The sequence below is a fragment of the Acanthopagrus latus genome, chromosome 15 (assembly GCF_904848185.1).
Source record: "Acanthopagrus latus isolate v.2019 chromosome 15, fAcaLat1.1, whole genome shotgun sequence".
Lineage (NCBI taxonomy): Eukaryota > Metazoa > Chordata > Actinopteri > Spariformes > Sparidae > Acanthopagrus > Acanthopagrus latus.
This window is the reverse complement of record NC_051053.1, coordinates 12,307,983-12,335,910: the sequence shown is the minus strand read 5'-3', so window position 1 is coordinate 12,335,910 and position 27,928 is coordinate 12,307,983. Positions and strand designations below refer to the sequence as shown.

General features: G+C 43.7%; 1 protein-coding gene across 4 annotated transcripts in view; it reads right to left on the bottom strand.

The window, feature by feature from the left end:
* disc1 (DISC1 scaffold protein) overlaps positions 1-27,928 on the bottom strand; it is a 43,632-nt gene that overhangs the window by 7,183 nt on the left and 8,521 nt on the right. For 3 of the 4 annotated variants that reach the window (XM_037124139.1, XM_037124140.1, XM_037124141.1), the window contains exons 5-12: positions 27,293-27,389; positions 26,852-27,084; positions 23,584-23,638; positions 21,705-21,807; positions 21,353-21,541; positions 12,777-12,837; positions 5,118-5,361; positions 2,916-2,960 (exon numbers count right to left, since the gene is read on the bottom strand). In XM_037124139.1, coding sequence (XP_036980034.1) covers positions 2,916-2,960; positions 5,118-5,361; positions 12,777-12,837; positions 21,353-21,541; positions 21,705-21,807; positions 23,584-23,638; positions 26,852-27,084; positions 27,293-27,389 — 1,027 coding nt within the window. Of the gene's footprint in view, positions 1-2,915; positions 2,961-3,936; positions 3,973-5,117; positions 5,362-12,776; positions 12,838-21,352; positions 21,542-21,704; positions 21,808-23,583; positions 23,639-26,851; positions 27,085-27,292; positions 27,390-27,928 lie in introns of all 4 variants that reach the window. The other variant, XR_005079357.1, reaches the window with a different exon arrangement.

Genomic DNA, 27,928 nt, shown 5'->3' with positions numbered 1-27,928 from the left:
AGCTCAGAGGCGTCAGAACAATCACTTGAAAGTCATGTCTCCCGTCTGTGTCCCAGAATAGGCCTCCTTGTCCGGATGATGTAACATCCCAAAAGAGGTGTACAACAACAATAGGCCTGAGGTGAGACAATATGTACAAGTCATCCCTGATGAAATCAAGGAATTAAGTGAGAGTTAAACATCATGTTTTTGTGTGTGGGGCACTTAATTGAGTCTGTCCTCAGGCGTCACCTCATGTGACACTGAGTTCTCAAAGAAGTTAACGAACTTAAAGATCCACTGAGATGTTTGTTTGTCAAGCTTAGGGGCCTCTTTAGCAGGTAAGAGCCTGTGTTTGTGTGGCTGATTGATTCTATACTTTATAGCCGGCAGTCAACATCTGCGAAGTCAATACAACCACCGCGTAGAAAACAAAAAGCCCAGCGTGCAGGACGACACTGTTGAAAACATCCCTCACAGTCTGTTACACAAACCTTTTAAGGAACTATTCAGAAGCTGTCGTGTGTCTCCTGGTGGCGATCAAAACAATACAAATCATCTATAGTTACCATAGTTACATCGGCCCTGGACAAACAAGGAAACATGGGAAATGAGATTTCAACAACATGTCGATTTACATAATAGACTCACAGGCATACATGTATCGACGTGTTGATTCCTGAGGCACATTAGGTGCTAATGCTGTTAGAGCAAATCTAAACAAGGCACACGGCAGAAGCACGAACTTATTTAAATTACACTCATGTATGCACCGGTATGCTTATTTAAGCAATACTGAGTGAGAGGCAGCAGGTAATTGTGCGTGTTCCCACGGGTGCTGTTAGGACCGACACTTTGTGCAGAGCGGGCAATACAAAACAATAATATAGCACTGGCACCACACTCAACACCATAATTGCTCTTACAAGCAATAAAATAGGTGAATTCATTATAAAGGAATTAAGATAAAATTGTTGTCTTTGTTTTAGCTGATGCCTTATTATTGGAATGTAATTACTCATTATTTATTGAATTCTTTCCACACTTCAATCCAATCAGTTTCCAAGATCATCTACAAATAACGCAGTGACAGCCTGAGGGGTTGGTCTGAAGCTGTGTCCCAAGAGTCGAAGGTTTCACACTGGAAAAGTGACAAAATGAACTCAAAGAAGTAAGCACGCAGACTTCTTTCTGATTTGTTTTCGGGAGGTTTGACCACCTGCAATAGGTTTTTGAGCTGTGGTTCAGTTCCATACTTTGTACTATCCGTACGGTTTCTATCATTCTTTATTGCATATGGTTTTAGTAGTTAATATACAATAAATCAACATGCTTAGGAATACTTTATAATAACCATCATAAAAAGGAAAGTGGGGCCAAAAGATTACCAGCACTGAGATACAGTTTGATATCAGTGTACATGAATGAGGTCCGTGTACATGATTAAAACATTTCCTGCTGATACAAAATGGAAAGACACATATATCTTTTCACTGTATAATGGGGAAAAAAGAATATTGTAGCAACTGTATAAAATGAGTCTGCAGTCAGGAATTTTGACACAGCAGTCAACTTGTGCCTGACAGATTCTAACAGGGCTCGTGTAAACAACAACTACCTGATGAGCAATCTAATCAGGAGCCATTCTTCTAATAAAGTCTCTATTCTTGTCTGGTACAGTGGGTCAGTGTAAAGAGCGGGACGTAAGGACCTTGAGAGGATAAAAGAACAATTAGTAGAGATTAGAAGAAAAAAAAAGCCCAGTGCTAAAACACACACTTGCACACACACACACACACACCAATCAATCTCCATTGTGGCGGCGGGGCAGCAGCTTGGCAGCGGCTAAGTGGAAATCATTTACTTAAAGTCATTATGGAAAGGAGAAAGAGGTCAGACGCTCTGCGAGGCGAAGAGACCGGCTCATCTACAGTGCTATCACAACACCATCAAGACAAACAGACCAATACCATTAAACATCCATCATATCATTTGACTCAGTGATACATCATCGGGATCGAGGCACTTTATGTCAGCTTGGTTTTCAATAATTCAGTGGGATTCAAAGTTTTGTAGTTCAGGTGTACAGAGAACTGGCCTATACACTTAACTTGCAGGGGTTTCATGTTCTGTCCTTGGTTCATATATTTAAATGAAGAAACTTTTTCAAATGTGTCAAAAGTTACCATCACAGGATGAGCACTAACTCGGTATGTTTCAGAGAATTCTCATCTGGAAGTATCACTTGGTCTCCCTGGGACGCTAGTTAGCCAGACATGCTAACGTTTGCTCTTGTGTTTTTGGTTTTGGAAAGAAGCCACCCTTCAGACTCTGTGTGGAGAACTGTTCTTACTACAGCCTCACCAATTAAAAGTCTTTTAATTGATATTATTGCACTTTTAAAGAAGGCAGCACAGTTGAGCGTCAGCCTTTTAGACAAGCCTCAAAATATTCCAAATCTTTCATACATAATTGGTATTATTCTTGAAACAGCAACTGAGTTTAGCGTCAGCTTTTCAACACTCAGCACTCACACATCGATTTCTTCATTACTTGTTTTCTTTCGCTGCGGTTTGAGATGGCACACTCAGCACTCACTTCACTTAGGTGTCTTTCTACTGTTTGGCTGCCAGGTGTGAATGAGTCTAAATGCCTGAATTTAAAGCAGGAGGGTGCTGAAAGAAGAATACAAGCTCAGCAAAACCCCTTCCCTGTATAAATAAAGGTCTGGTAAAAGGCGCTGTCAGACAGTCAGCGACACCGGCCGAGGCTTCTCATGTAGATCAGTATTGATCAGATGGTCAGAAAGGCGACAGAGGTCATGTTTAAGCTAAGGTCAGCTAATTGATTCTTCTGTGTCCGAGTAAGCCCGGGCGTCGATGTTACTGACACTTTGATTACACTGATAACAAAGTGACAACGTTAACATTACCAACCTCTGGGTGGTTATCCTCCATGCAGAACAAAAACTCCTCCAGTTTCTGCAACAAAAGGGAGAGATTTGTTGAGGCCACACAGTCGTAAACCTGCTTATGAATTATTGAAAATGCAATTATGTTGGCTGTGTACTGTATGTGTGCTGCATCATCATAATGAGAGGAGGTTGTAATTATTCATCACCAAAACTGACAAGGAGAAAATGGATTAACTGGCTCATCTGTACTGCAGGTCTCCTTTGTTGGTATTCCAAGTGTGTAATTGTGCATTCTTTACTAAGGAAGGAGGTAATTACTGTACCTATTGGAGGCTAACATATTGTTTGTGGCTTTAGGGTAAGTACATAAGAAGGCAGGGTAGCGACATGTTATAATCAGCAGAAATTTTAATTATCATTTTGTAATTAAAATGCGTCTAACAGCCTTTATCGCTCCGCTCTCCAGTAAACACAGTTGACCATCTATAACTCTTTGTGCGGCAGCTGAGATCAGATCGGTAAAACGCTGCAATTTTTGAGCCTGTCACACAAACTGAACACAACTTTTCTTTTTTTTTTTTACTCTCACCAATTACATCCACCAGCACAGCAGCATAATCTGCCACATACCATCCTCATGGTGCGGACTGCAAAGATTTTATGGTATTCAACTGATAAAATTCTTCTTCCACGGCGTAGCCTTGAGACAAAAACACTCAAAACTACTGAATCCAAACTGAAGCACACTTTTCATATGTGGGTCCTTGAGTACTGTGAAACACATCTGAAACTTCCCATGTGAAGGAAGATAAATAATGTCTGAAATATAAGAATAACAGTAAAGGACATGTTGCATTTTTATTATATGGTGTTTCTGTCCCGAAAGAAAAAAGCTCCACTTACAAGTGCTCCTGTTCATATCTCGATAAAGATTACCAGATACGTTTGTTGTAAAAACATGTTAGCTGTTTAGTGTACTAAAATCTAAAGAAAAAACAGTGAACAGGACGGAGACAAAGGAGGGAAATCTTTAGCTATCTCACCTTTTAGTTCTTGGAGAAATGTTAGGAGGGGCCGGGCTTTAGGAGGAGACAGAGAAGCAGAGAGAAACAAAGGGAAAGCAGAAAACAGATCCATGCAGTTTGTAAAAAATGCGGTCAGAGAGGGCAGGGAAAGAAGACATCAATGTAAAAGTGTGTATTTATGGTCACAAAGAGCGAGACAGTGAGAGGAGGTGAAGAGGGTGCAACAGTAGGAGTTATTAAACACAGCAATGAAAACCCACAGCTTCCAGTTTTAATGCATGCGAGTGGAAATTCAGCCAGCAGCGACCAGTAAAGATCAATGAACAATACTTGCTTGTGGCTACTCTCCAGTAAATCCATACTGGGTATAAATGTACATAAGTCAAATTTAAAGTTTCAGCTACTATTAAAAATCTGAAAAATACCGTTAAATCTGTGAGCCAAACTAACCAAATATAGTCTCACAAAAACATGTCTGCAAAGTGTGCTATTTCTTTCTCTGTTGGCTTTGTTCCTATCTCAGACGAGTCTGTCAGACTACGTGGGTGGAGGAAAGTGTGAGGAGAGGAGAGACTCTGCCCTGAGGCAGTGGACCTCAACTCACTATGGGATAGACCAGCAGTGAGCGCTGAAACACACGGACATGCACACACACACGTGCACGCACGCACGCACGCACACACACACACACACACACACACACACCACAGACATGCATTCCCACTAAACGCAGGTAATCATGCAGAAACAGACTCTTCAGTCTGAGCTATGTAGAATGAAAGTCTTCTAGGAAGCCAAATATTTCCAAGCGGTTGCCTCCCTCACGCCCACATTTTCCTCGTTTGGAAATACCTTCGGGCTAATGACTGCTGCTCATCTAACTGCAGTCCACAGACTTTTATACTGTGACAACAGCTGACTGCATCGGCTGAAACTGTCCTCTCCGGTCAAGTCGGAGGACTGACTGAGCAGGAGCATTTTATCTGAGGACACATATTTCACTACAATAATAATTTAAAAAACCTACTGAATCTGGAAATCTGTCAAAGACATGTATGAACTATGTCAGACTACAGCAATGGAAAGGGTATCTTTCAAATCCCAGATAGTCTAACTCCCAGTCTGCAGTCTGCTGTGTATACACAGGCATTCAGATGAATAATACATCACATGGTGTTAACAAGACACTGTTGCGATACCTTGGTGAACTCTGAGTTCTGTAAGTTGGCCTCAGGACACCAGCGCCCTCCCAACGCAGTCAGCATGGCGCAGTCTTCTTCTTCTTTGGTGCACGGCAGCGTTGGAACGTAAACTGCTGCAGTGGGGAGGTCTTCCATGTCTGCTCCGCTGCAGCTGGGAGTCCGCAGCTGGAGGCCCCGCAAGAACAGGTGACACGCTTCCAGGTCGGCTTCCCAGATACGCTCCAGGCCTGGACAGCCACAGCTGAAGACAGGAACAGGCCAGTAGGTCATACCATACCCAACCATGCAATACAAGTTACACTTTATAGATAGACTTGGGTTGCAGAATTATAGAAATGGATGGTTATCGTGTACATTTATTACAGTTTGGGTCTGAATTCTACAGTAGTGGTGCTTTTTAAAAACATTACAACATAATATTTTGTAAAATGATGATAAAGCCAAAAAACCCTTCTATTTTAATTACTGTAAGGGTCAACCGATAAGAATAATAACTGTGTAATTATTTTTCTGGGACAGTTATCATACCCTGAAAATCTCACGCCATTGCAACCCTAATATCTAATATGCGACATAACATATGGTGTGTGTTCACATTAGGGAAAAACATGGAACAACACTATGATGTCGGGTGCAACGCGACATCCTGCGGCGGGGTGCAATGCAGCACATAAACCGATAAAATGGTACAGTTAAATATGATATGACATTCTAACCATACAGCATTAGATATATTAACATATAATTATGTATATTGTCACATTTTGTTACTGAAATTTCATCCACTATTAAACACTTGTACACAAGGTTAATACAAATCACCATGTATTAAAGTACATACAATTAAAAAACAGTACAAAATAAAAGATTTCATTTCTTACCTATTCAGTTACAGTAATTTTTATAAACATATGCTTTTTCTGATTTCTTTTTATGCCAGCAACATGTTTCAAACAGGTCGGGACAGGAACTACAAAAGACTGGGAATGTTGTGGAACGCTCCAAAAACATCTGTTCCAAACATTCTACAGCGGAACAGGTTGACTGGGAACAGGTGATAGTACCATTAGTAGTAAGACTGGATATCCATGTGGTGTCAACCAGGGCTGTATCTATAAACACCATTATATTTCTCAGTATCAGGGCTAAAATATGCTAAAGCCTGTTTTGTAAACGTACATAGAATGCCCATTTGTAAGGTTATAAGACCCTAAGCATATGGTCTGTTATAGACATTATGAGCACACTAATATCAGTACAAAACCTCACACAATATCATATAAAAAGTTTTTTTAAAAAAGGTACAGTGTGCACATCAGGACTGTGAATTGCTGCATGATAACAGGAGCTGCACAGGCACAGCGAAAGACATCTCCATAACAAAGCACTGACAAAAGAGTGACAGGGAGGAAATGAATCATTCAGAGATTGTAATTCCATTGACAAAATGTAATGAGAGTGAATGTCCTGGTAGGCTGCCCTTCTCCTCACAGAGCTGCAGCAGGGAGCGAACGAGGGGCCTGGATGTGTTCATCTCTGCCGGGGTCACTGAGCACGAGTTCAGGGGGGAGGACGAGAAGATTGCTTTTTGTTTATCTACTCATTGGGTTACAATCACTCATCCTTCACCCTCCCTCGACCTGACCTTCTCGACATCAGATGTAAAAACAGGAGAGAGCAATTAAAGCAGCTGCATCTGAATGAATATATTGTTCGGAAAATGAGCGGTGCGGTCACTGACCTGTGGAGCTCAGTGTTAATTGTGCTATTATTTAGGTTAGGCTGGTGGACGTTATGCTGGTGAACATTTTTTTGCAGCACAGTAACACCTGGCGCTATGTGGTACCAGGTCTATTTGGCTTTCTGAAAAAGGTTGTTCCATTTCCTTTGAATGAGCTACTCCCCCGCTGACTCACATTTGAGACCTCTGACCTTTAAAATATTCATATTTATTCCTCTTCTTCTTACGCTGACCTTTAGATAACAAGTCACTCCCAAATAATTGTGGTCCCAGGTGACATTTTAGGAACCAAATCCATTGATCTTCTTAGAAATTCTACCTTTAATCTGCTTTAAGAGACACACAAAAATGCGGAAAACCTTCACTCAAGCGCATGAATATTTCAAAGTAGAAAACAGAATCTGCCTCCACTTTCCTTCTCAATGTTAACCTTGTTTCCAGAAATCGATCATTGTGTAGGAAACAAACTCAATCTGACAGGATGTGGGGACAAAGACGTGGGTTTTCCTACCTACAGTACGAGGCGGCTCAAACATCTTAAAGGAATAAATGTCCTCGATCTCACTGTGCATGCCAATTTTCAACCCAGGAGGAGATTCTCTGTCACAAACACTAATTCTCAGATTGACTGGCGTGGGATTGATGAAAACAAACAACTTCACACTCTAAGCGCAAATAAACTTACGTGTAAGCCTCTATGATGTGTTCAGTATTTTCCCATATAAAGCGCCTCCCTGCTGTGCAGTTAGATTTGACTTTAAATTGCTCATTCCCCCATCACACGTAAACAAACTCAAAGACAGAATGCACCCAGACAACATTGTTAAATCTCTCCCTCTGTTCCTTCCTCTCTCTCTGGCTCTCTGTCTCTCTCTCTCTCTCTCTCTCGGTGATGAGGCCCCTAAAAGTTGAATGCCACTTGTTTTCCAGCCCATCTCCTGCCTGAAAAGGACCGCCAACCTCTGTACCCTGCCAGCGCACGCCTCTCAGCCGTTCTCTAACCTTCGTTTGGCGTGCAGACAATAGAAAAATTGCTCGGCCCAGCCACCCCCCCTCCCTGCCCTCGCCAATTCACTGCTCGACGCCTCTGAATTCTGCTATGGTCGGGACGCACCCAGTGAGCCATGCCATTGTTATTTTTCTCTTCTGAAGTGGAGAGGCACACACACACACACACACACACACACACACACACACACACACACACACACACACACACACACACACACACACTCACACAGATGGGTGGGCACACATGTGTTGACTTACACACATACCCATAAATCATCCTCTGTGGGGATTCAGCGTGTACAATTATAAATTCCTCGGAAAAAAAAAAAAAAATGTCAAAGCTGGCCTCATCTATCACAAAAGCTTCAGTGACGACCACAATTCATTACAAATAACTGGCACCGGCGCGAGGGCTCAGTGTAGTGAGAATCCAGACAACATGTCAGCCCCTAAACATCCCTGTGATGGTGCCCGTCGGTATGAACTCCTCGACCGGGGGGTTAATTGGTGGCAGCCGCTCGGCCTGCCATCTGACAGTGGCAGGGTGTGGGTGTGCTGCTCCGCTGATGGCCCGGTAATAAGACGGAGAGACAGACAAGCACACTCCTTCTACAGTCTTGCAGCCCCCCGTGGGACCGCTGACTGACAGGACTGCTCTTTCTCCTCAAGGCATTATGTGGGCACACAGACTGCGACGAAGGGGAGGATTACAAATATAACTGTTGAGCGAAGGGGCAGCGGCCCGGTCCTGCTGGAACCAGTAGGCTCTGTCAGACCTCTCGGGGGTTCTCGCACTGTCTGGCCAAGATTCTGAACTCTACCCAGCATCAGGCCATATGCTCAGCCAAGAACAGACAGAGTGTGAAAAACAGCCCCTATCTTCAGTCACAGCTGGGGTTTCTGGCAATCTGCAGATCGGGATATGGGTGTGTTATCTTTGGGTAGCGTGAGCATCGACTCTCAGAGACATGACTACTGAATGAAATAAAATAAAATAAAATAAGCCCAACTCTCTCCTACATACTCTCATGTCAGCGCCTGTGATGTTTGGGATCATGGGTGAGAATTCACACTTGGTACACCGGTAATGTTTCCCCTTAATCATGCAGCAGCATCTCAAGCAACACCAGCAGAAAGCGAGGTGCTAATAATATGGTGAAATACAAGGTGGCGTCTGCTGGGTGAGGTGTGATGGATGGTTTTGCAAGGTGGGTGGCTCGATGGCTGGGGAGGGTTTTCACAGCAGACAGCTGAGCAGCCGAGGTCCCTTTGTTTCGAACACTTTACACTGTACAGTCAAGATTTTGTACATTTAAAGTGATAATAGAGTCTTTATTTTCGCTCCCTGCTCAGACACCCTGAGCATGTCCTCGATTTTAACTAAGAGCACACGTCTCATCTGAGTATTTTAATGACTTCCACACCGGTTGCACTGCATCCATTAAATATGAAAAACGACATTCAAATCTAAATAGAAGAGAGCCTAAATGTAGGAAAAACACGAGAGGCATTTCCTAATGAAACATCTACATAATGTATTAAACAACTGCGCGGTGCTGCTAATCTGAATAAAATGTTTTTTGTTCTGGTGACACACTTACAGCATCTGCGCTGCTCCAACATCCTGTTTTAGTCTTTAGCAAGGAAGAGATAATTGGTTTTTTCAACACCATCCGTCTCCACGGAGACCAGACATCTCACCAGCACTAATCTGCCTCTCTCCTCCCCTCCCCCCTCCCCCTGCCTCCTCCCCCCTCTCCTCACCTCCCATCACCAACCGCACTCCATCAACAGTAATGTACATTAGAGCTGACTGATAAAATTTACAGTGGATGATGGGCAAGCGTGTCTGTGTGTGTGTGCGTGTGTGTGTGTGTGTGTGTGTGTGTGTGTGTGTGTGTGTGTGTGTGCACACGCTCATATGGGGACAACTGCCCATTCAATCAAGCCCAATATGTGTCACTGTGCCAAACTGGAGCTGATGGGAGCTACTGGTCGCCGCCTGGAGCCAAAGCTGTGTCTGTGATTTGATCCGGACCGCCTCTGGTGATGGAAGCAGATCCGAGGCTGGAGAAACAATCAATTAATACAGACTGTGATGAGCAGGACAATTAGTTTACTGCACCCAGCACCCAAGGAAGGTGTCTTTTAATGTGATTTTTCTTTCAATGGTGATGTGGTTAGACACACGTAATCTATATAATCAGCTATTCCATGCAATAAAGCATCTACCGCTGAGACTAAAAGATAGGATCAGCGAACATAAGAGCTCAATTAAAAGGGGAGATATAAAGCAGACCTTGTCCTTTGTTGGAGGACAACCATTCATTTATACAGTCATTATTACTGTTATTTAAAGGGGCACTTCACTGATTCACCCATGACATTCAGTTTGCTCGTCACGAGGAGTACTATTCAGACTGTGAAAACAGGAGCTTTACAAAATGTGAGGAAAAAAATAACTGGTGATGTCATCTGGGTCATCAGAGCTTGGAAAAACTGGAGGAGTGGAGTTTAGTGTTGGGTTAATGGGCATTGAAGGATCGAGCATTTCAAGATCTTTTATTTTTTTGATCTTTTTTATTTGATAAAATGTATCCTAGATTTAGCCAGAAAGCTTGATGGAGCATATTATTATCATGGCAGCCATTTTCATCACTCAGCGTGGGAAGCTCAAATGTTGTACTGCTGTGTTGCAAGATTTCAAGTCCTACAAAAACTGAGAACACGACAAATAATGATCATTTCATTGCTTCTGAAACTAAAAGAGATGAGGGATAGTGAAAACCCAGGAGGACACTGGGCCATATTTTAATCCATTAGCTCACGTTAGCGTTCTACACTCTTTACATTGGCTTCCTGTAAATTCCAGGATTCATTTCAAAGTTCTCATCTTCACATACAGAGCCACATATGGTCAAGCGCCTTATCTTGTCAGACTGGCTTTTGTCTCACATGCTGCTATCTAGTGTTGTAATCTGTATGCTTTTATTCATTTTGAATTGTTCCATGTGTTTTTTGTTTTTTTTTTTCAGGGTTTTGTTGTTTTCTTTCATGTGTAGCACCTTGTGACCGGTTCTGTGAAAGGTGCTGTATTAAATAAACTTCTCTTACTTGTGTACATTCAACCATTTCCTAGCTACAATTAGATTGCATCCAGTGCCTTTTGTTTCCAGGCTTAAATAAATGTGACCAGGTTGTGTGTTGATATATAAGAGTTAATTTCCACCTTTCATTCCTATCCTGTAATGCCATTAAACGGCGATGTTGGCTGAGAGGAGGTTGAATGCCAACATTAGCTGTTCTCTAATAAAAGCTAATGGGTTATCAAATATGTTATTCTACCTTGATTTGTGGCCTAATGTCCCTCTAGATTTTCCCTGTCGGCTGTCCGCTCATTTGCTGATCAATCAGGAAGGAATGAAATGAGACCAATCTGTCAGATTCCCGACGTTGAAACTAGGCGGCAGTATAAGCAGTTTTCACATAATGTTAACAACCACATTTAAAAAAAAAAAAATTTCACATGTTAGAAATTATAGACAAATACATCTTCTATATTGATGCTATTTTGCAGCTCATTCCATGCTCAGGACGCATAAAAGATGTAAGCAGCACCTTGGCCCATCAGTCACTTAAGCTTTATTTAATTTTCTTGTTTTAGGGTTGGTAATAATTTGCAACTGTGAAGATTTACGCTGTATTTAACCTTGTGTTGTGTACATTTATTTAGAAAACTCTGCATTGGAGCTGCAGCACCCTTCAGAAGCTTGCCATCTATGCACATTGTGTGGCTCTGACAGGTACTCTCTCTCTCTCTCTCTCTCTCTCTCTCTGTCTCTCTCACTCTCTCACTCTCTGTGAAAAATCAAACAAACAAAACACAAAGCGGCCATCTGCCCTATCGACAGAAAAGGTCCAGAGGCATGCTTCCCTGCTGGGCGCCGAGATCGCAGCCATGTTGCCCCCTTGACCACGCAGAGCCCCGGCCCGTGCATCCCTCAATAAACAAACAGCCCTGCAGTGTGTGACTGACTCCTGGCTCCCGTCCAAAAAGGTGACCCTGCCTCTCCAAGGATTGCAACGCACAGAGTGACCCCCTCTCACACACAACACACAGGGACACGGGTCAGGCAGGCAGCATCTCTGACAACATAGGCTTTTCCTGGCTCAGAGAAAGCCCAGGCGGCTTAACCTTCCTCCCCAACACTTTAAAAAAAGAGAGAGGCAGAATGGTGGTGTACGCAGAAACATTGCCAGCTCTGTCCATCCATCTATGAGACAAAACGCTTCCAAAATGGTGCAGAATAAGAGCCGATCACGTCACAGCTGTCTTGGCGCACCGAGGAGGCGAGCTCCCCTCACCATAAGGAAGCGTAAAACAGGCGGATGCCGTTGACACTTGACTGGGTTCTGCACCCTTCAGCCACTCAGCACATCACAGTCCCGTTGTGTAACCATCGGGGCGGCTGGGCGACCACCCGCAACGCAACAGACATGTCCTCTGTGATTTAGGAGCTTCGGAGCGTCAGATAGAGAGAGTGAAACAGACAGAAAAAGACATTGTTGTGTCTAAAATGGTTTACAGAGAGGAGGGGAGAAGGTGAAAACAGCTAAAAAACAACGGTACAGAAAATATGTGGGAAGGTGGGAAGATGGAGACAAATTGCACAGGTGAGAGACGGAGAGAAATGTGAGAAAAGGGGCTCCGGGAGACAAAAGGTGTGAGCGCAGGTGATGTATTGGGGAGACGGCGCTCTAGTTAGAGGACGACAGAGGTGAGAGGAAACTCCTTGGAGGCGGTTGCTCTGTTTATGCCTCCTTGTTTTGCTTTACTTCTTTGGAATATTGAGTCGTCGCGTCGGCTCTAAAGAGGAGAAAGAGACAGTGGCAAACGCTCTTACCTGTGCAGTCTGTCCTCCAACAGCCTGATGTACTTGGTGGTGTTCTCCTTCAGACGGCTCTCTGTAGCAGAAGGAACAAGAAGAAGAGAACAATGGCAACTGTCATTCCATTCACTACTTTTATTAGCCACATAATGGGGTATCCAAGCAACAAATCACAGCTCTAATGCCATTAAACTGACTTGTCATTAGCTAAAAAGTACATGAGCTCTGAAAGGTAAGTAGTTATCACAGTTGGCGATGGCATTGTGCAGAGAAACTGCAACATTATTAAGACAAACACACAGTCGAGGAAAGATGATTCCCATAGCTCTGAGAAGAGATCAAACTGGAGACGTCCTGAGGATAAAAAGGGATTTTATCGTGCCATAGGTCCTTATATCATGCCAGATTTTCTGTGAGGCATGAAGTTGGATGGATAGCTTATGTTGCTTCCTGTGCCCTTCTGCCAGCAGTGAGCTGCGCCTGAGGAGGCAGACGCAGGCTGGCTGAGCGTTAGTCGGGATGGAGAGGAGGGCAATCTGAGCGCCGTTAATGAGCTCATGTATGAAACATGAGAATATGCCCCCTGCAGCAGCAGATTTTTGAACACAACAAGATGCACTTCAATCAAATATATCTAATATATATCAAATTGCGCCGCAAATATATATATGCACACCAGCTATAACGTTTAATAATACTCTCCTATAACCCACCCCTAGGTGCAATATGTAAGAAGTGGCTACATGCCAGATTCATAAAACAAATACTGCTACTAGTTGGCTCAGTTATCCATGCAGCTAGTGGTCTGGACTAGGAGATTGCCCAGGATCTTTGGACCAGGACATGCTGAGGCTAGCTGGTTAGCATGCTAACTTCAATAGATAACTCTGCAACACAGTACATCGATGTCATAATGGCACAACTTTTATTTCTTTACATGTTGGTGATCATTTTAGTGAATGTTGATTGTTTTCAACTAAATTCTGACATATTGCACTTTTAATAGCAACAATCAGACAAGGGAGAATAACTCTTTCCTCTTTCTTAAAGCGAACTGGATGAGAAGATTGGTACCACTCTCATGTCTGCAGACTAAGTATGAAGCTATCCGTAGGTGGTTAGCTTAGCTCAGCATAGAAAAGCTCAATACCAGTCTTAACTCTTCATTTAATACGAAGTTCAAGCTAGAAGCTAGTTAGCTTAGGTTAGCATAAAGACTGAAACAGGGGGAAATAGCAAGCCCGGCTCTACTCAAACAAAATAAGCTCTCCAGCAGCTCTGGAGCTCAAGTCTTGCCAACATTAGCTAATTTGTACAACAGCATGCTGTGGTTTTAAGGGGGGTTATGTGACTTTTTAACTGACAACAGTTACTTCCAACCAGTGTAGACTTGTGGAGGGGACTGCATCAGCCAAGAAATAAACCTGCACACTATAGTAATACTTTATTTTGTACACACCGAACAAACAAGTTAATTAGTGAGCTTCAGAGCTGATGTCCCCATTTTCGAGTTGTTATGCTAAACTAAGCTAACCGGCTGCCTTTGGTAGCTTCATATTTACCATACAGACATGAGTCTTATTAAAATCAAGCAACTTCTGAACTCTCAGCAAGAGAGCAAACATGTTTCCTAAAACGTCAAATAGAGGCATGCCACGTTAAAGATTTATAACGAACGGGCACTAGTAGACAGTGCTTCGTTTTAAGGACCCACGAGCCAAAAATAGCTTGGAACTACTCTCACGTATAGCCACTTAGCTCGCTCACTTTGACCAGAACCCACACAGAGAGGACGTCATTTAATTGGCTGTTCGGAATCACAGTGAAGTTTGAAATATAATTCGTATCATTGTCTTGATGGTGGTTATTAGACAGCATCAGCTCCAGGATGAGACAAGCTGGGGGCTGGCACAGCGGGGAGACAAGGAAAATGTCTGGGACTAAGTGGCTGCGACACACACACACAAACGCGGACACTCACGCGCACACACACACACGCACACACACACACAATCCTGCCCATAGTTTGGGGAAGTAATGAGAGAGATAGTGAGGCTATTTATGGTGTTCGCATGTGTTTGTCACAAAAAGCGAAATCTTGCCCAAGAGTCGTTCTCATTCAAAGCGGCCATATCTGCTCAATCAGAGGGAAGAGGGAGGCCGCTGGGGTGGCTGTGACATATCTGGCGAGCGTATCTGGTGTTCCGTGGACCAGACAGCTCACTTACCACCCCTCTAATTGCTATGTGAGATCCTATCCTATCTGACAGAGTTTTCCCTCGTCAACTACCATTCACGCCGGCTCCGTTAGGCAGCGTGCAAGGGGATAGCCACTGAATAATACATAGGGGGCATTAAGCCTGACTTCAGATGGCACAGAGCATGTTCAGATGCAAGATGACAAAGTAGGCTGCCGCTCGAACAAGAGCAAGATCCATATTTAGAATTAATATACAGTGAGCAATGGAAACAGTCGACGTAGAGGCAGATGAAGATGGGCGACAGGCATGAGTGCTAACTTAATATTTCCCTTCGATGCTGAGACTCTTGTCGGCAGAGGGGAGTCACTGTGCCATCCTGTCGCCATGCCAACCGGTGGCAAACTAGTGAGGCTTCTCGGGTGTGACCGATGAAAATAATCTTCTCTTTATAGAATGGGACAAGACATCAAGCGGCAGAGCCTCCTCCTGCGCTGAGTGGAACTAGAGCACTGGGTGATATTACCACTTCCTGTAAGTCGGCGGGAGGCTGCTGTCATTGGCAGGCCATGCGAATAAAATCGGCACTAAGCCCATAAAAGAGGAGAGCCACTCTGTTAGTCCCTGATACATGCGGCAGTGAATTCGGTGCTGAAGGAACCTCACAAAGGCGTTTCACAGACTGGGCATCGGAAAATTCATGAGCTCAGTCTCCCGTCACACCAGCGATCTCAGCAGGCGCTAAACATCACTGATTGCTGCCAAGGACCCCGGCCAAAATCGAACAGGCCATTCATTCATAATACAAACAGAACTGAGACACTCTTGAGAGAGGATGAGAATGTGTTACAAAGAGGCCATGTCCTTCATATAGGTTAAAATACTCATCCATTAAATAACGACATTAGCTAATTAGATGGAAATTTGATCTAAACGATGAATTCGATGATTAGAATCAGCAGACAAAGCAAACAGAGCAGACATATCTCACAGTGGTGCACAATTTGCTCGTGCACAATTCCCGAAGATGACGTTACGGGCTTTAATGAGCCGGCAGAAGTAAATGATGGCAAGGTGTTTGGATTTGCTGCTGCATTATGAGCTTTTGAGCAGCCCTCTAATTGAAAGTGAATAATGCAGTAATTTCTTCATTGCCTTGTAACAATAAAAGCACCCAACATCTGTACGGCCTTCGTGTTGTCAAACAAATTAGAGGCGGCTCCGTGCTAACACAGCACCACCGATATGCGTGTTCTAAAAGCCCGAGCATAATAAGGCAGAAGAGAAATTGTGTGTCTTTGTAATTGAGTTGAAGCCACCGACTGTGATTAATGTGTTTAAGCTCAGCTTGGGCTGTTTGAGCACAACGGCACTGCAGGTAACGCAAACACACAGTCAGCACATGCAGACAGCCGCATCCTATGAGTGTTTGTGAACTTAACATCAGCCCAGCAGCATGGCTAATGAAGGAAGAGGGGCAGGCTGGTATCTCAGACAGACACTCAATAACCCATGATGCTTTAAGGCTGTGGGATCGCAAAGCACGGCAGCACACAGATCGTAGCTGGCACGGCGGAAACACATTGTGGGGCTGCACGCGGACACACAACAAAAGGAATCATCTGACAAAAATTTGGCTGTGTGTACAAAATCTGCACTTGAGTGGAGATATATATTTCAGTTCAGGGTGCTGAATCACTCTGACTGAAATGTTAGACATGCTCACATTTTAACTCAACTCAGTCTCAGTAAACAGAGCCTGTTTTTTTTCCAGAGGACTCTCAACTGCCTTTGCTGCTGGGTGTAAAATATTTGTTTTTCTGATGACTGAGTCTAGGAAGCACTAAGAAGTACATGAACTCATCTGCAATGTGCACTCGTTAAAACTCTACAACTCTCCACAGCTTACCTGCTCACATTCCTGCTCCATTAAGCTGCTATCTTATTATTTCCTCTGGATCAGTTGGGAAACTCATTAGCAACACACTAATACATTATCCAGAAGAGGAGGCATTTCTGAATTGGTCACCTCCCCCCAGAGAAGAGTTTGGTCTGAACAAGAGTCTCCAGCAGCTGCCATGGCTTGAGACACGCGCCTGATTGCACTTAGTCACAGTGGTAATTTAAAGAACCATTGTGAAGTATTTAGTAGCATCTAGCAGTAAGGTTGCCGATTGCAACCAACTGAACACCCCTCATCTAACCTTCCCTGGTCGTGGCTGCTAAAACATAAAAAAAAGGGCCTCTTCAATGTCTTATTTTTGTCTACTACCGGAAACCATAGAAATGGCGGACACCACCATATATCTGATATGAAAGGCTCGTTCTATGGTAATGAAAACAAAACCATTATTAGTTTCAGGTGATCGCACACTAATGAAATCATAATTAAGAATGCTTTATTCTTTTAATGTCTCCCACGTTCACCATTTTGGTTTATTGTGTTAGCATGCTAAGGTCTGCTAATCATCATTAAGGAGGTGAAGGCCATTAGCTCAAACCAGAACTGCTCTACCAGGTAATGGCACTAGACGGAAAGTCAATGGGTAATCCATCCAGTTGCTGTTTAGCTAGTTCCTCTGGAGCAAGTGGACTGACAAGTTAACGCTGCCGTCCCTAGAGCAAGACTGCTAGAATTGCTAAAAACAATTATTAGTTTTAAGGTAATAAAACCAACAGCACCACACTCAGACTCATTTTGAGTACAGTAGTATTGATTCACACAATAGAAAGTGATTGATGCACTGGTGTGAGTTGACGTAGCGGTCGCTCAATCAACGTCCCTTTGTTTGTGCAATAATTCTTGTGGGTATGGACGCCATGATACAATGAAACGACTTCCTCCGCTGAATCGCAGGAAAAATGAATACTGCCAAAACTTCAGAGACAAAAACCAGGAAACATTCTCTGGGGCCCACTTAACCACTACACCGCTCTCAATCATTCAGACACTCTTTAGGAGAAGAGCTGTCATACGTTCCATCATGTTCTCAACAGAAGCACCCCGAAAGAGGCAGAGTCATGAATAAATCATATATGTCCTGGCCTTCACTATTGGCACTCCATTAAGAGGAAATCGCAGTTGTTTAATAACACAGGGTGACAGTAGTTTGATGTACACTTCAGCTGGTGGACGAGTTTGGCCCGAACAACCTCCCAAATCCTGCTGAGAAAAAAGTGACACTGGAGGAGGAAGGAAGAATAGATGGAGGAGATCAAGGCAAGGACAAAAAGAGACACTAATTAAATATATTCCAGTGAAGCCGTGTGGAGAGGACAACCTACTGTCTTTATCACAAATAGCCAAATTAGCTGACTGCTCTAGAATGCACCGCCTGCATGCTAACAATAGCATTAAATAAGCATTACGAGAATACTTGGATGAATCAAGGGGAACACACGCTGACACGCTGCCTCCACGTTTGAATGTCCTCACTCCTGGGGGTCATTTGCTCGTGTTGTTCAGCTCTTCAATTATTTATTTGTAAATTTAGTGTCACTCCAGATCTCTCTTGGGGACAAAATTATACTCTCAGCGGGGAATCAAACCTCCAGCCATAATGGGCTTGGTATTCATCAGCACTCGTGCCAATAGCAATTAGGGACGTAATGGCTCCCAGGCCAAAAACCCCCCACACCACGATGTACGCTGGGCGGAGGTGCTCAACAAGCGGAGGCTGTGTGGTTGAAGTGAACATATGTGTATAGATTTTTGCCATGGTGTCAGCCGAGCTGTGCCAAGACAAAAGGCCTTTTCACGAGCGGGCGTGTGGTTTTCTTGTTCAAAGATGACACTGGTGTCATTAGCATGAGCGCAGAGATGCCTCAGAAACTCAACGGATGGCCATCTTGACTTTGAAGTACACTGTAATTTCTAATCCCCTCCAGCTAAAGAAATGCTAATGTGCTGTTTGTGGGCTATCAGTTTCCAGCTAGCGTGTGCCAGCCCCTTATTACCAAATAGGATGACAGTTTAATGAGCCCCTTGCTTGGTGTCAGCAACACATTGTGAAATTGTGCCTGCTGCCATATTGTGTGCGCCCACTTGAGCGTTTGAGAATGCCGCACAACCAACCATTAACTCGGCGCCTCTTCCCACATTTGGTGACGTGTCGCACACCTGACTCCTGTTCCTTTGTTTAGCATGCCACTGCTCTCTCAGCTCCTGCGTCCCTGGGAGCTCTGTTATTCAGTGTATATAGGATACCGAGGTGAACTTGAACGTGTCTTTGGCGGTTGTCAGGGGAGAGATTAATGCTGTTCCCGGCTGTTTTAGAAAGCCAAGGTGGTCAGGGCTGAATTTCAGCAACAACAATCGGGCAGGTGACTGAGTTTCTTGCTCAAAGGTGAAAGGAGAAGAAACACAGTCGCTTTTGCCAGTAAAAGAAATTGGTTTCTGCGATGATTGTATAAAATCACGGACCTTCCATGAACAAAAATCAAGTCCATGCATTACAGTGTTCCCAGTGAACAAACCCATGCATCTAAGCCTGCCTGCGACAATGAAAGGGTGCCCCCTAGTGACAGCCGAGGGCGAATTCACGACAAGACAACAGGTCGACACTGATGATGACGCTGCAGCCACAGTCCCTTAACGATCCACGTAACAGTGTATGTTAGACGGCTGATTGCGCGCCTTTGGGGTTGCAGCAGGAGCCCGATCCAGAGCTCCCGTCTCTGGTCTTTCACCGCTCCGTTTTCTCTCTCTGCACTCAAGTCTCATCGCCTCAGAGAGTGAAATGACCTTTTTTTAGAAACTGACTGATGGACTAGAGAGAGTAGAACTGCAGGTAGAGCCGTCAAAATCCATTTATCTCTCTGCCAGTGCCAGGAGGCCAATCCAATCTGACTCCCCACCCCCCGCCTAAAAAAAAAAGCAAGCCCCCTTCTCTAAGCAGCATTCAGATCTCCTCTAGTTGGAGAGTGTGCGAGCGCTGATACACCATGTCTGCACAGAGTGGCTCGGAGGTAATTGGCTACTTCACACAATCTAAAGCTCATTTCCCCCCTGCACTACCCCCCATCGCTCCTCTCACCCTCCTCTTAACAACTGCCAATCCTGCTGGTAACTCATTTGATGCCAAGTCCCCACTGACAGCGGATCACTTCTCCTTCATTTAGGAGAAAAGTCATCGTCCATTGATGTCCTCCCAGCGTGGAGCGACATCAAGAGAGGACTTCTCTTCCAAAGAGCTCTCGTGTTTCACATTTGAATTGATGTTTTTTAAAAGGTGTATTCAAAGAGTGGGAGAGAGGTAGCTTTAAAAAAAATATTACAAACATTTTCTTGTCTCAGTGGGGAGATGAGTGCCCTTTCAGATAACGGTGCATTTATCTCATTTAATATATCTATATAGTTATTTAAAGCCGCTATAGCCAGCATTTTTTATAACTGCAATGGCACAAATTACCATGTCAGATGTGAACAAGGTTGATAGTAGTGATGAACCCACAGAGAATTATTAATCAACTCTGCAGTTCAACTGAGATCTACACAGCATTTCAGCGTCTTATTTCTTTGTTTTTTGGGTGGGAATCTTGAATGCTGGAATAATGCCACACTGCTGTGTACCAGGTCATATAAATGTAGGAAATCTGACAAATTGTCATCATTTCACGGCTTCATGAGCAATCAGCAACCAGAAGGATGGTGGAAAGTGAAATTCTGGAGGGAAACTGGGCTTTCAAAGTAAAGCAACATATTTGATAACCCATTAGCTACCATTAGCATTTAGTCACTCATTACATTAAGTGTGTTTCACTTCCAGGCTTAAATAAATGTGTACAATATGTGTGCTGACATTTTAGGATTAATTGACGGCTTCATATTGTGTAACACTATCAAACAGTAGGCTAATGTTAGCAAGGAAGTGGTTGAACGATAGGGTCTATTTGGGTCTTTTTTTAACTATGCCGAGAAGATGATCTATAAATCTGATAATGTGAATATGTCAGCTGGTATCTTGGCAACCTAATGGTGACGACAGGCCAAAGAAGAAAGTGGTGACCAAGGAAAGCAACAAAGTGACACTGAACCAATGTTGAGTTTTTAGATTTTCGCAGCTTCCCCTCACAAAACTGCTGCTGCATCTGCAGCTTGGTAGAAGGAAAATTGCTTACGGTAACAACGTAATTATTACAAATCATGAATATCATAATCCATTTCTGCCAATAGATGCACCCATACCATCTGTAAAACTGGTGATAACCTTTCGCGAGAAGGATCTGTTGCCTTTAGAAAGTCTTTTATCACATTGGTGAAGATGATTTGTTGCTAATAGTGCTAGTACTGGAGCAGCCCAGTTGCTCCTTTGGGATAACAACAGTTCACATTGTCTTGATGCAGATTATCTTGACACATTGTCTTGATGCAGACTGGCCTCAGTGACTCACCATGCTGCACCTCCATGTGCTCCAGCTCCTGCCTGAGCTGCTGCCGCTGCTCCTTCATCCTGGCCAGCTCCTGGCTGCTCCCCGAGCTGAGGCTGTGCAGCCTCTTGGCCAGAGCCTCCAGCCGGTCCCGCTCCAGGTACACCGCCTTCATCTCGGCCTTCAGCTCCTTGGCACTGCCGAAGTCATTACCTGCACCGGTGCACCACAGGAGGACATTAAGCTTACGCCGCCCATTAATGAGCACCTCGATCATTAATAGCGTAATTACGTGTGGCTAATGGTGGGCGATTTGGTTAAATGGGGTAAATAAGAGACGTGAAATGTAGGAAGCGTTGCATCGGGGTGTGGTTACCTGAAATGGCTGCCAGCTTGGCTTCATGCAGTGCCAAAAGCTGAGTTTCAGTCTCGCTGACTTTCCTCCTCAGGCTGCTGCCCAGCCTCTGACTCATGACCACCTGGGGAAAAGGAGGGAAAGGAGAGGCGGAGGAGAGAGAGAGGGGGGAGGGTGGTAACTAACAAAACCTTTGCAGACACATGGATCCCAAAGGATGCATAGCTCATTTCCAATTCCGCTTTCATTTTCTTTTTGACACTCATTCTTACAGGACCTTACAGAGTCATTTCCGTCCTCCTGTGTTTGCCCTGCCTTGAATACACCGCAGAGCATCAACGCTGATGTGTTACCTTGTCTATAACCTTTGGAAAGAAAGAAGGTGCATCTCCTTTCATGTGGACGGACAGGGAAATGTGAAATCTCCATAAAAGATGCCATTAGAATGTCAGAGAGGAAAAAAGGCCCTGAATGTCAGCGGCCTGACGGTGATGCAACACCTCGGCTCTGCGGCACTCACGGCGGCACTGATGGCTTCAGATACAGTCTGTCTGGCCCCCATCTGCCCCCACCCTGCCCTTTAAACCTCTGTTCTTTCCAATGTTTTCACTTTGAGTTACAGCCCGGTACAATCCCCACGATGCGCTTCCGTCTTTTGAGGAACTGTTTCCACCACTCAGAGGGGATGTGCAGCCGGGTTTTCTGACGCATTTCTCTTCATGAATCTGACACAGTTTTGTGCAACACTTTGAAAGGGCTGTCAAATAGGTTGGTATTTCTGAGGCAGAACATCTCCAGGGAGTTCTCCTTCCAAAAGAAATATAGGAAACTGTTTCTTTTTTTTTCTTTTTTTTTTTTTTTTTAAACAGGCTTGCATAATTTTATTTCACGCATTACATGAGCTGGAAACGGCTCTGGAGCGCCTTTTTAAACTGCAGACATCGGTGATTTAATTTCAAACCGTCGGGCTGTTTGACAATTTCGAAAAGTCAATAGAGTAAAAGTGAAAGTTACTCTCTTGCCAGTAATCATTTTGTCACAGCGGATGTGCCATTTCCCACCTGGCGGAGGTGTCACGTGGGAATAAAACTTTTCATTTCACCTTAACAATGGACAATCTTGTGATTGTGCTCAAAGTGCCTCTCTGTGGAGAGTCTATACGTCGCTTTGAGGCGCAGCTTCAGAATCAACCAACCATTTGATGACGGGGTTCTAAAGGACACAGAAACACTAAAGTGGTCTTTTCCAATCCCTCCTCTCCCCTGCTGATTCTCCCTCTGCCTCCATCCACAAACCACCACTTCTTGCAGATTTCTGCTGCTTCTGGCTTTATCTCGCTGCACACATCCGTGTATCGAGATCAGTGGGAGGGAAAAAAGCAAACCCCTGAGACGCAACTCCAGAGACACAGCGCACACAAAGGGAAGCATGCAAAGCCTTTCACGCACAGGAATACACCGTCGACACTGTGAGAAAACCCACCAAAGCCAGCGTTGCTCAACAGATATGTCACCTAGGACACAAACACCTGAATTTCACGGCCCACACCCTGAAAAATATCAACTCCTACAAATAAATCACCAACCAAAGTTGTATTTCTTACAGAGGTCTTTCAGGGTGGATTTTTTTTTTTTTTTTTAAACGACATTTCATACATGAATCAGCTTTGACTTCGGAGACCTCACATCTTTGTCAAATAGAAATAAGCACACGGATACAGACAGTGACTTTTAGCATGTATATTTAACACACAGGAGCTGTCTCGAAGTACCTACTTTCTACTTTTCCACTTTCCTACTCCCTACTCATCAGATCTTTGTGCACATCCAGTCACTGTCGGCATTCTGCGGGGAGGCTGAGCTGAAAAGGACTAAATCAGGTCAGAGGAGCGGTGACTTACTTTAGCGGTAGCCTCCTTGATGGACAGGTTCAGTGCCTGCTCCTGCTCCTGAAGTCTGCAGAAAGAAAGGGGAGAATGTTACAGTGCAGCACAAAAAGTAATTTCTTCTTGAAGCGAAATCAATAGATGTCAATGAGAGCATGGGAGGAAGTCCGTCTGTGCTCATATAGCGGCTGAGTGCAGAGGGATGAATCATCTATCAAGAGGGTTACTGAACTTATTCATTTCTAACTTTTATGAAGGGGGAGTCCTCAAAGGCTTTGTCTGATGAATAAGAACAAAAGAGAAGCAACTGATTATTCACTAATAAGTCGACATCTTTACATCCGCAGTGGGCAAACTTCAAACGAAGACTTGAAACAGACGTCCACATCAGAAAGTTGGCACATCTTTAGCTCTTTGTGCTCTATTGATAAACAAAATGATTACATCAGCATTATCTGATGATCCACTAATTGGATGAAGGAACAGGTTAATATATGGGGAATACACTTTCACCATAATCCAAACTTCGGGAAACAGACTATTGCTGTTGAGTTTTGTTTTATGTATTCTAGTTCCATTATCGAACAAAGAGATGAGAAACAACTGTTCCCCAAAAGTTCTTTTTGAAATGACCAAGCTGTTGTTTTCAACCTTGAAACCAGGCAGGTAAAAAGCAGCCGAGCTCAAAACTACACTGAGAGATGACTTGTTTCTAAGTCACTTCAAACACGCAGTATTTGGACGGTTGGATTGTTCTATTGCTCTTTCACTGACGGCATGAATAGATATTCTGATGTCAAGGGTACACGTCACATCACTAATGTCATTAGTGTGCACGTATGCAAGCAGGACAAACCATTAAGGTCACATTATTTGGTGACAGAGATATGAATCAATTAGCAGATTGGAAAAAAAGGGGCATAAAATCCATTATCTACAGCACAGTCACCTTGAGGTAGTTCTAAACGTCTCTTATTCGAAAAATCTGGATGCCCTTTTCATGTTATTCAAGCTAATGTTCAGGGCGAATCAGAGTAAAACGTTGTCTCTGAACATCAGCGTGACAGCATCCTTTTTCTCAGGGATGCAGCCTCTCTGGCAAGATTCCTTTAATCCAGTCCAGAATTTGAGAAAGAAAACGTCCTGTGTTGTTTGGAAAAGGGAGCCTCGACACAATGACCCGGAGATGCACCCCTGAACATCCAATCTGAGGTCGCAATTTCAATCAGCGGCGGGTATAAATGCGTTCCGGTCGGGGTGAGAATATGTCAGATATCAAATTACGGCGGTGACGGTGGGTCACGCCACCGAGGAGGCGATAAGTACAATTTACATGTCTTCCTAACGAGTGGCAGGACAGAGAGGCTTTCCGCAGGGCTCCCTCGTAAGCCATTAACTTCAGAGGATATGATGCAAAGTAATCATTTGCATCTGAGAGAGAGAAAAAAAACCCATTAAAATTCAAAGCAGGTTCAAGCAGGTGTGAGAGAAGAGGATTGAGGGCACAAGGGATGCGTGGAATAATGAAAAAGTAGCAGTGGCTGCTCGATAACTCCTCCCCGAACCTGGAAATAAATAAATCACTCCTCATAAAGTCTCATGATTGCATTACATTCATTTGGCAGGTGCTTCTGTTGACTGTGGCTTTACAATAAAGAGCTTCAACCTTCAGGCACGACCGCTAAATACCATCAAAAACATCCAAAAGTGAGCACAGCCTCAGCTGCTTTAAGGTGTTTCGACTGGGTTGAAACATGGCGATGTGATTTTGATTTTGATAAAATGATCCAGCTGATTTTCTCAAAACGCCACTTTGTTTGTGAGAGGATGAACGAGAGCAGGAGGCAGAGAATAAGTGAAACAGAGGATGTGCACCGACACATCACCTCCAAACGAGCTCATTTATTGATAAGAAAATACTTGACTTGATGCAGGAAAGATGCTGTAGAGCTGATCACTGCTGTAGTGTCACGGTCTCTCACAGCTTGATAGTGACCCCACCTGGTGGCTGGCAGTACTGCAGGAACTGTGACAATCATCCACTGCACGGACCTCATTTCTTATGTTGAACAAATGGACAAGGCCCCTCTTTATCAGTTTTGTCTAATTACAAAACAATATCTCTAGACACTACTGCCACTTTAATAAATGAACAGAAAAACAGAGGCTCAACAATAACTGTACTGCTCACTACAAACAAATCACTTTTTTTAGTCTTTGTCCAGTTATAAAAGATATCTGATGCTCCATCTTCCATTTTTTTCTGTCACCACAAGAAAGATTACAGAATCTCAGATTTTGTTTTCTGTTGATGTTTGTTTTCTCTTCAGAAAGAAAAAAAAAACCTCACTCGCCTCACAGGGCTTCTGTAAAAGATACAAATGTTTAGAATTGTTTACATTATGGGAATATAAAATGGAAATTCTCTAATTCTTTCTAATCCTTCATGAGGAATTTATGTAAAATCAGGTATTTTAAGTCTCCACGAGTTCTGGTGAAAGCTGCTTCTTTCAAAAAAAGGTGTCTCATGAATGTGTGTCCTTTTACATTACAATGAAACCTCCCTTTAACTTCAAGTTTAAGAAGTGAAAGCTCTGGAACATTTTGCAGTTTTTAGAGATTTCTGGCTCCTGCAGTCAGAAATCATAATTGTACATTCATATCACCTCTGAGTGAAGGCGATGTACGTGATGGCTCAGTCAGCAAGTTAGAGAAGTCAGAGAAGGACCATCATAAAAAGGTGTAAGATGCAAATGTTTAAAGTGTGAAAATGTTTCTTGACAGAAGACTTTGAGGTGTAATTTCACATATACATTTTCCATATACATTTTGCACATTTTCTTAACTATGTTGGACTGTGTATAAAGACATACACCTTCTGGAGAGCATCAATAAGTCCACACATCTGCACCGAACACTTTTTTTTTACCTGGATTTGACTCTCTTTATGCACTGATCACGTAAAAATGACAGCAGCACATTATCCTAGTCTGGGTCCTGTGCTTGTTAATTAAGCTTTTTGAAATGGAGCCTGATATCTGGTTAATCATGAGATTAGAAGAATAATCTCAATCTGAAAATGTCTCACACAATAATTCTAATAAGAATTATTATTATTATTCTGTTATTATGAGGTACGTTTAAAAGGAAAAACTTCAGTATGAGCCTTTAAATCTGTCTACAGAGAAAATGTGTAATCGCCTAGCCTGCAAGTGCAAGTCGACAACAGCTTTTCAACATTTTTTCAGATTGTAATAAGGATTAATGTGTACGTGATGCTGACCTGAGCGTGGAGGGTGGAGGGGAGACGGAGATCTGCCTGCGGTTCTCGGAGGTGACCAGGTCCTGCAGGGCTCGGCTCATGTCGCGGAGCTGGGCCACGGTGCAGCTCTTCAGCATGGAGCCCTCCAGCTCCTCGGCCTCCACCTGCTGCTCCTCCTGCTGGATCTGCTGCTCCAGGCGCCGACTGCGGTCCTTCAGCTCCGTCAGCCTCTGCTGCAGCTCAGCTATCTCCTCCTGCAAGGGGTTTCATGGGGATTTTATCACTATTTACGACCCTTACTTTTATTTTTCAGGTGCTACTCATCAATTGTAGTTTTGTTCTGATCTCTTTGTATTTAACGTTGTTCTCATATTGGTGAAACACGTCAGAAAGGTCAGGGACACACAAGTGACACACGCTGCCACAAATGACCTAAAAAGACACAATGTGAGGCGAGTTCACCTCCACCAGCCGCTTCTCTTGGATCAGGCGATCTCTTCGATGCAGTGGGCCCCGCAGTGAGTCGCACCTCTCCGCCGCATCCGTCTCCACCCCGTCCCTGACGACCAGTCACAAAACAGACAGAGACGTGCCGTCATTACAAAAGCACCAGCAGTGGATTTTAACATTTTAAATCATGACTTACTTCCTTTTTCATAAGAACATTCCAGTGACCTTTTGGTTTCTTTCAGGGGCAGTTAACATGAGTGGGTATGTGAAATACATGTGCACTCTGTGTACTGAGATCTTTGGCGGCTTGTGGTTTTTTTTTGTTTTTTTGTTTTTTTTGTGCTTTTTATGCTTTTAAAAAGTGACACTATGGGAAGTATGAGGTATGAATGGAAAACAGCAACACACTGACGCATTGCTACATGAGCTTTATGATTCCCTCTGGAGAGAGGGAGGCCCCACCTGATATTCTTCCTGCTATGAGAGCTGTTTTTGACATCACTCCCTAACTGCTCATCGAGCATGACCAAGATCACAGGACAAGGCAGTAATGTTTCAGATTAAGGTCAGTGTAGTAAACACTACACTGTTAACACTGTAGTTGATAAGGCCCATAAGTCTGTCTCTTGTTTATTAAGTGTTAATAAC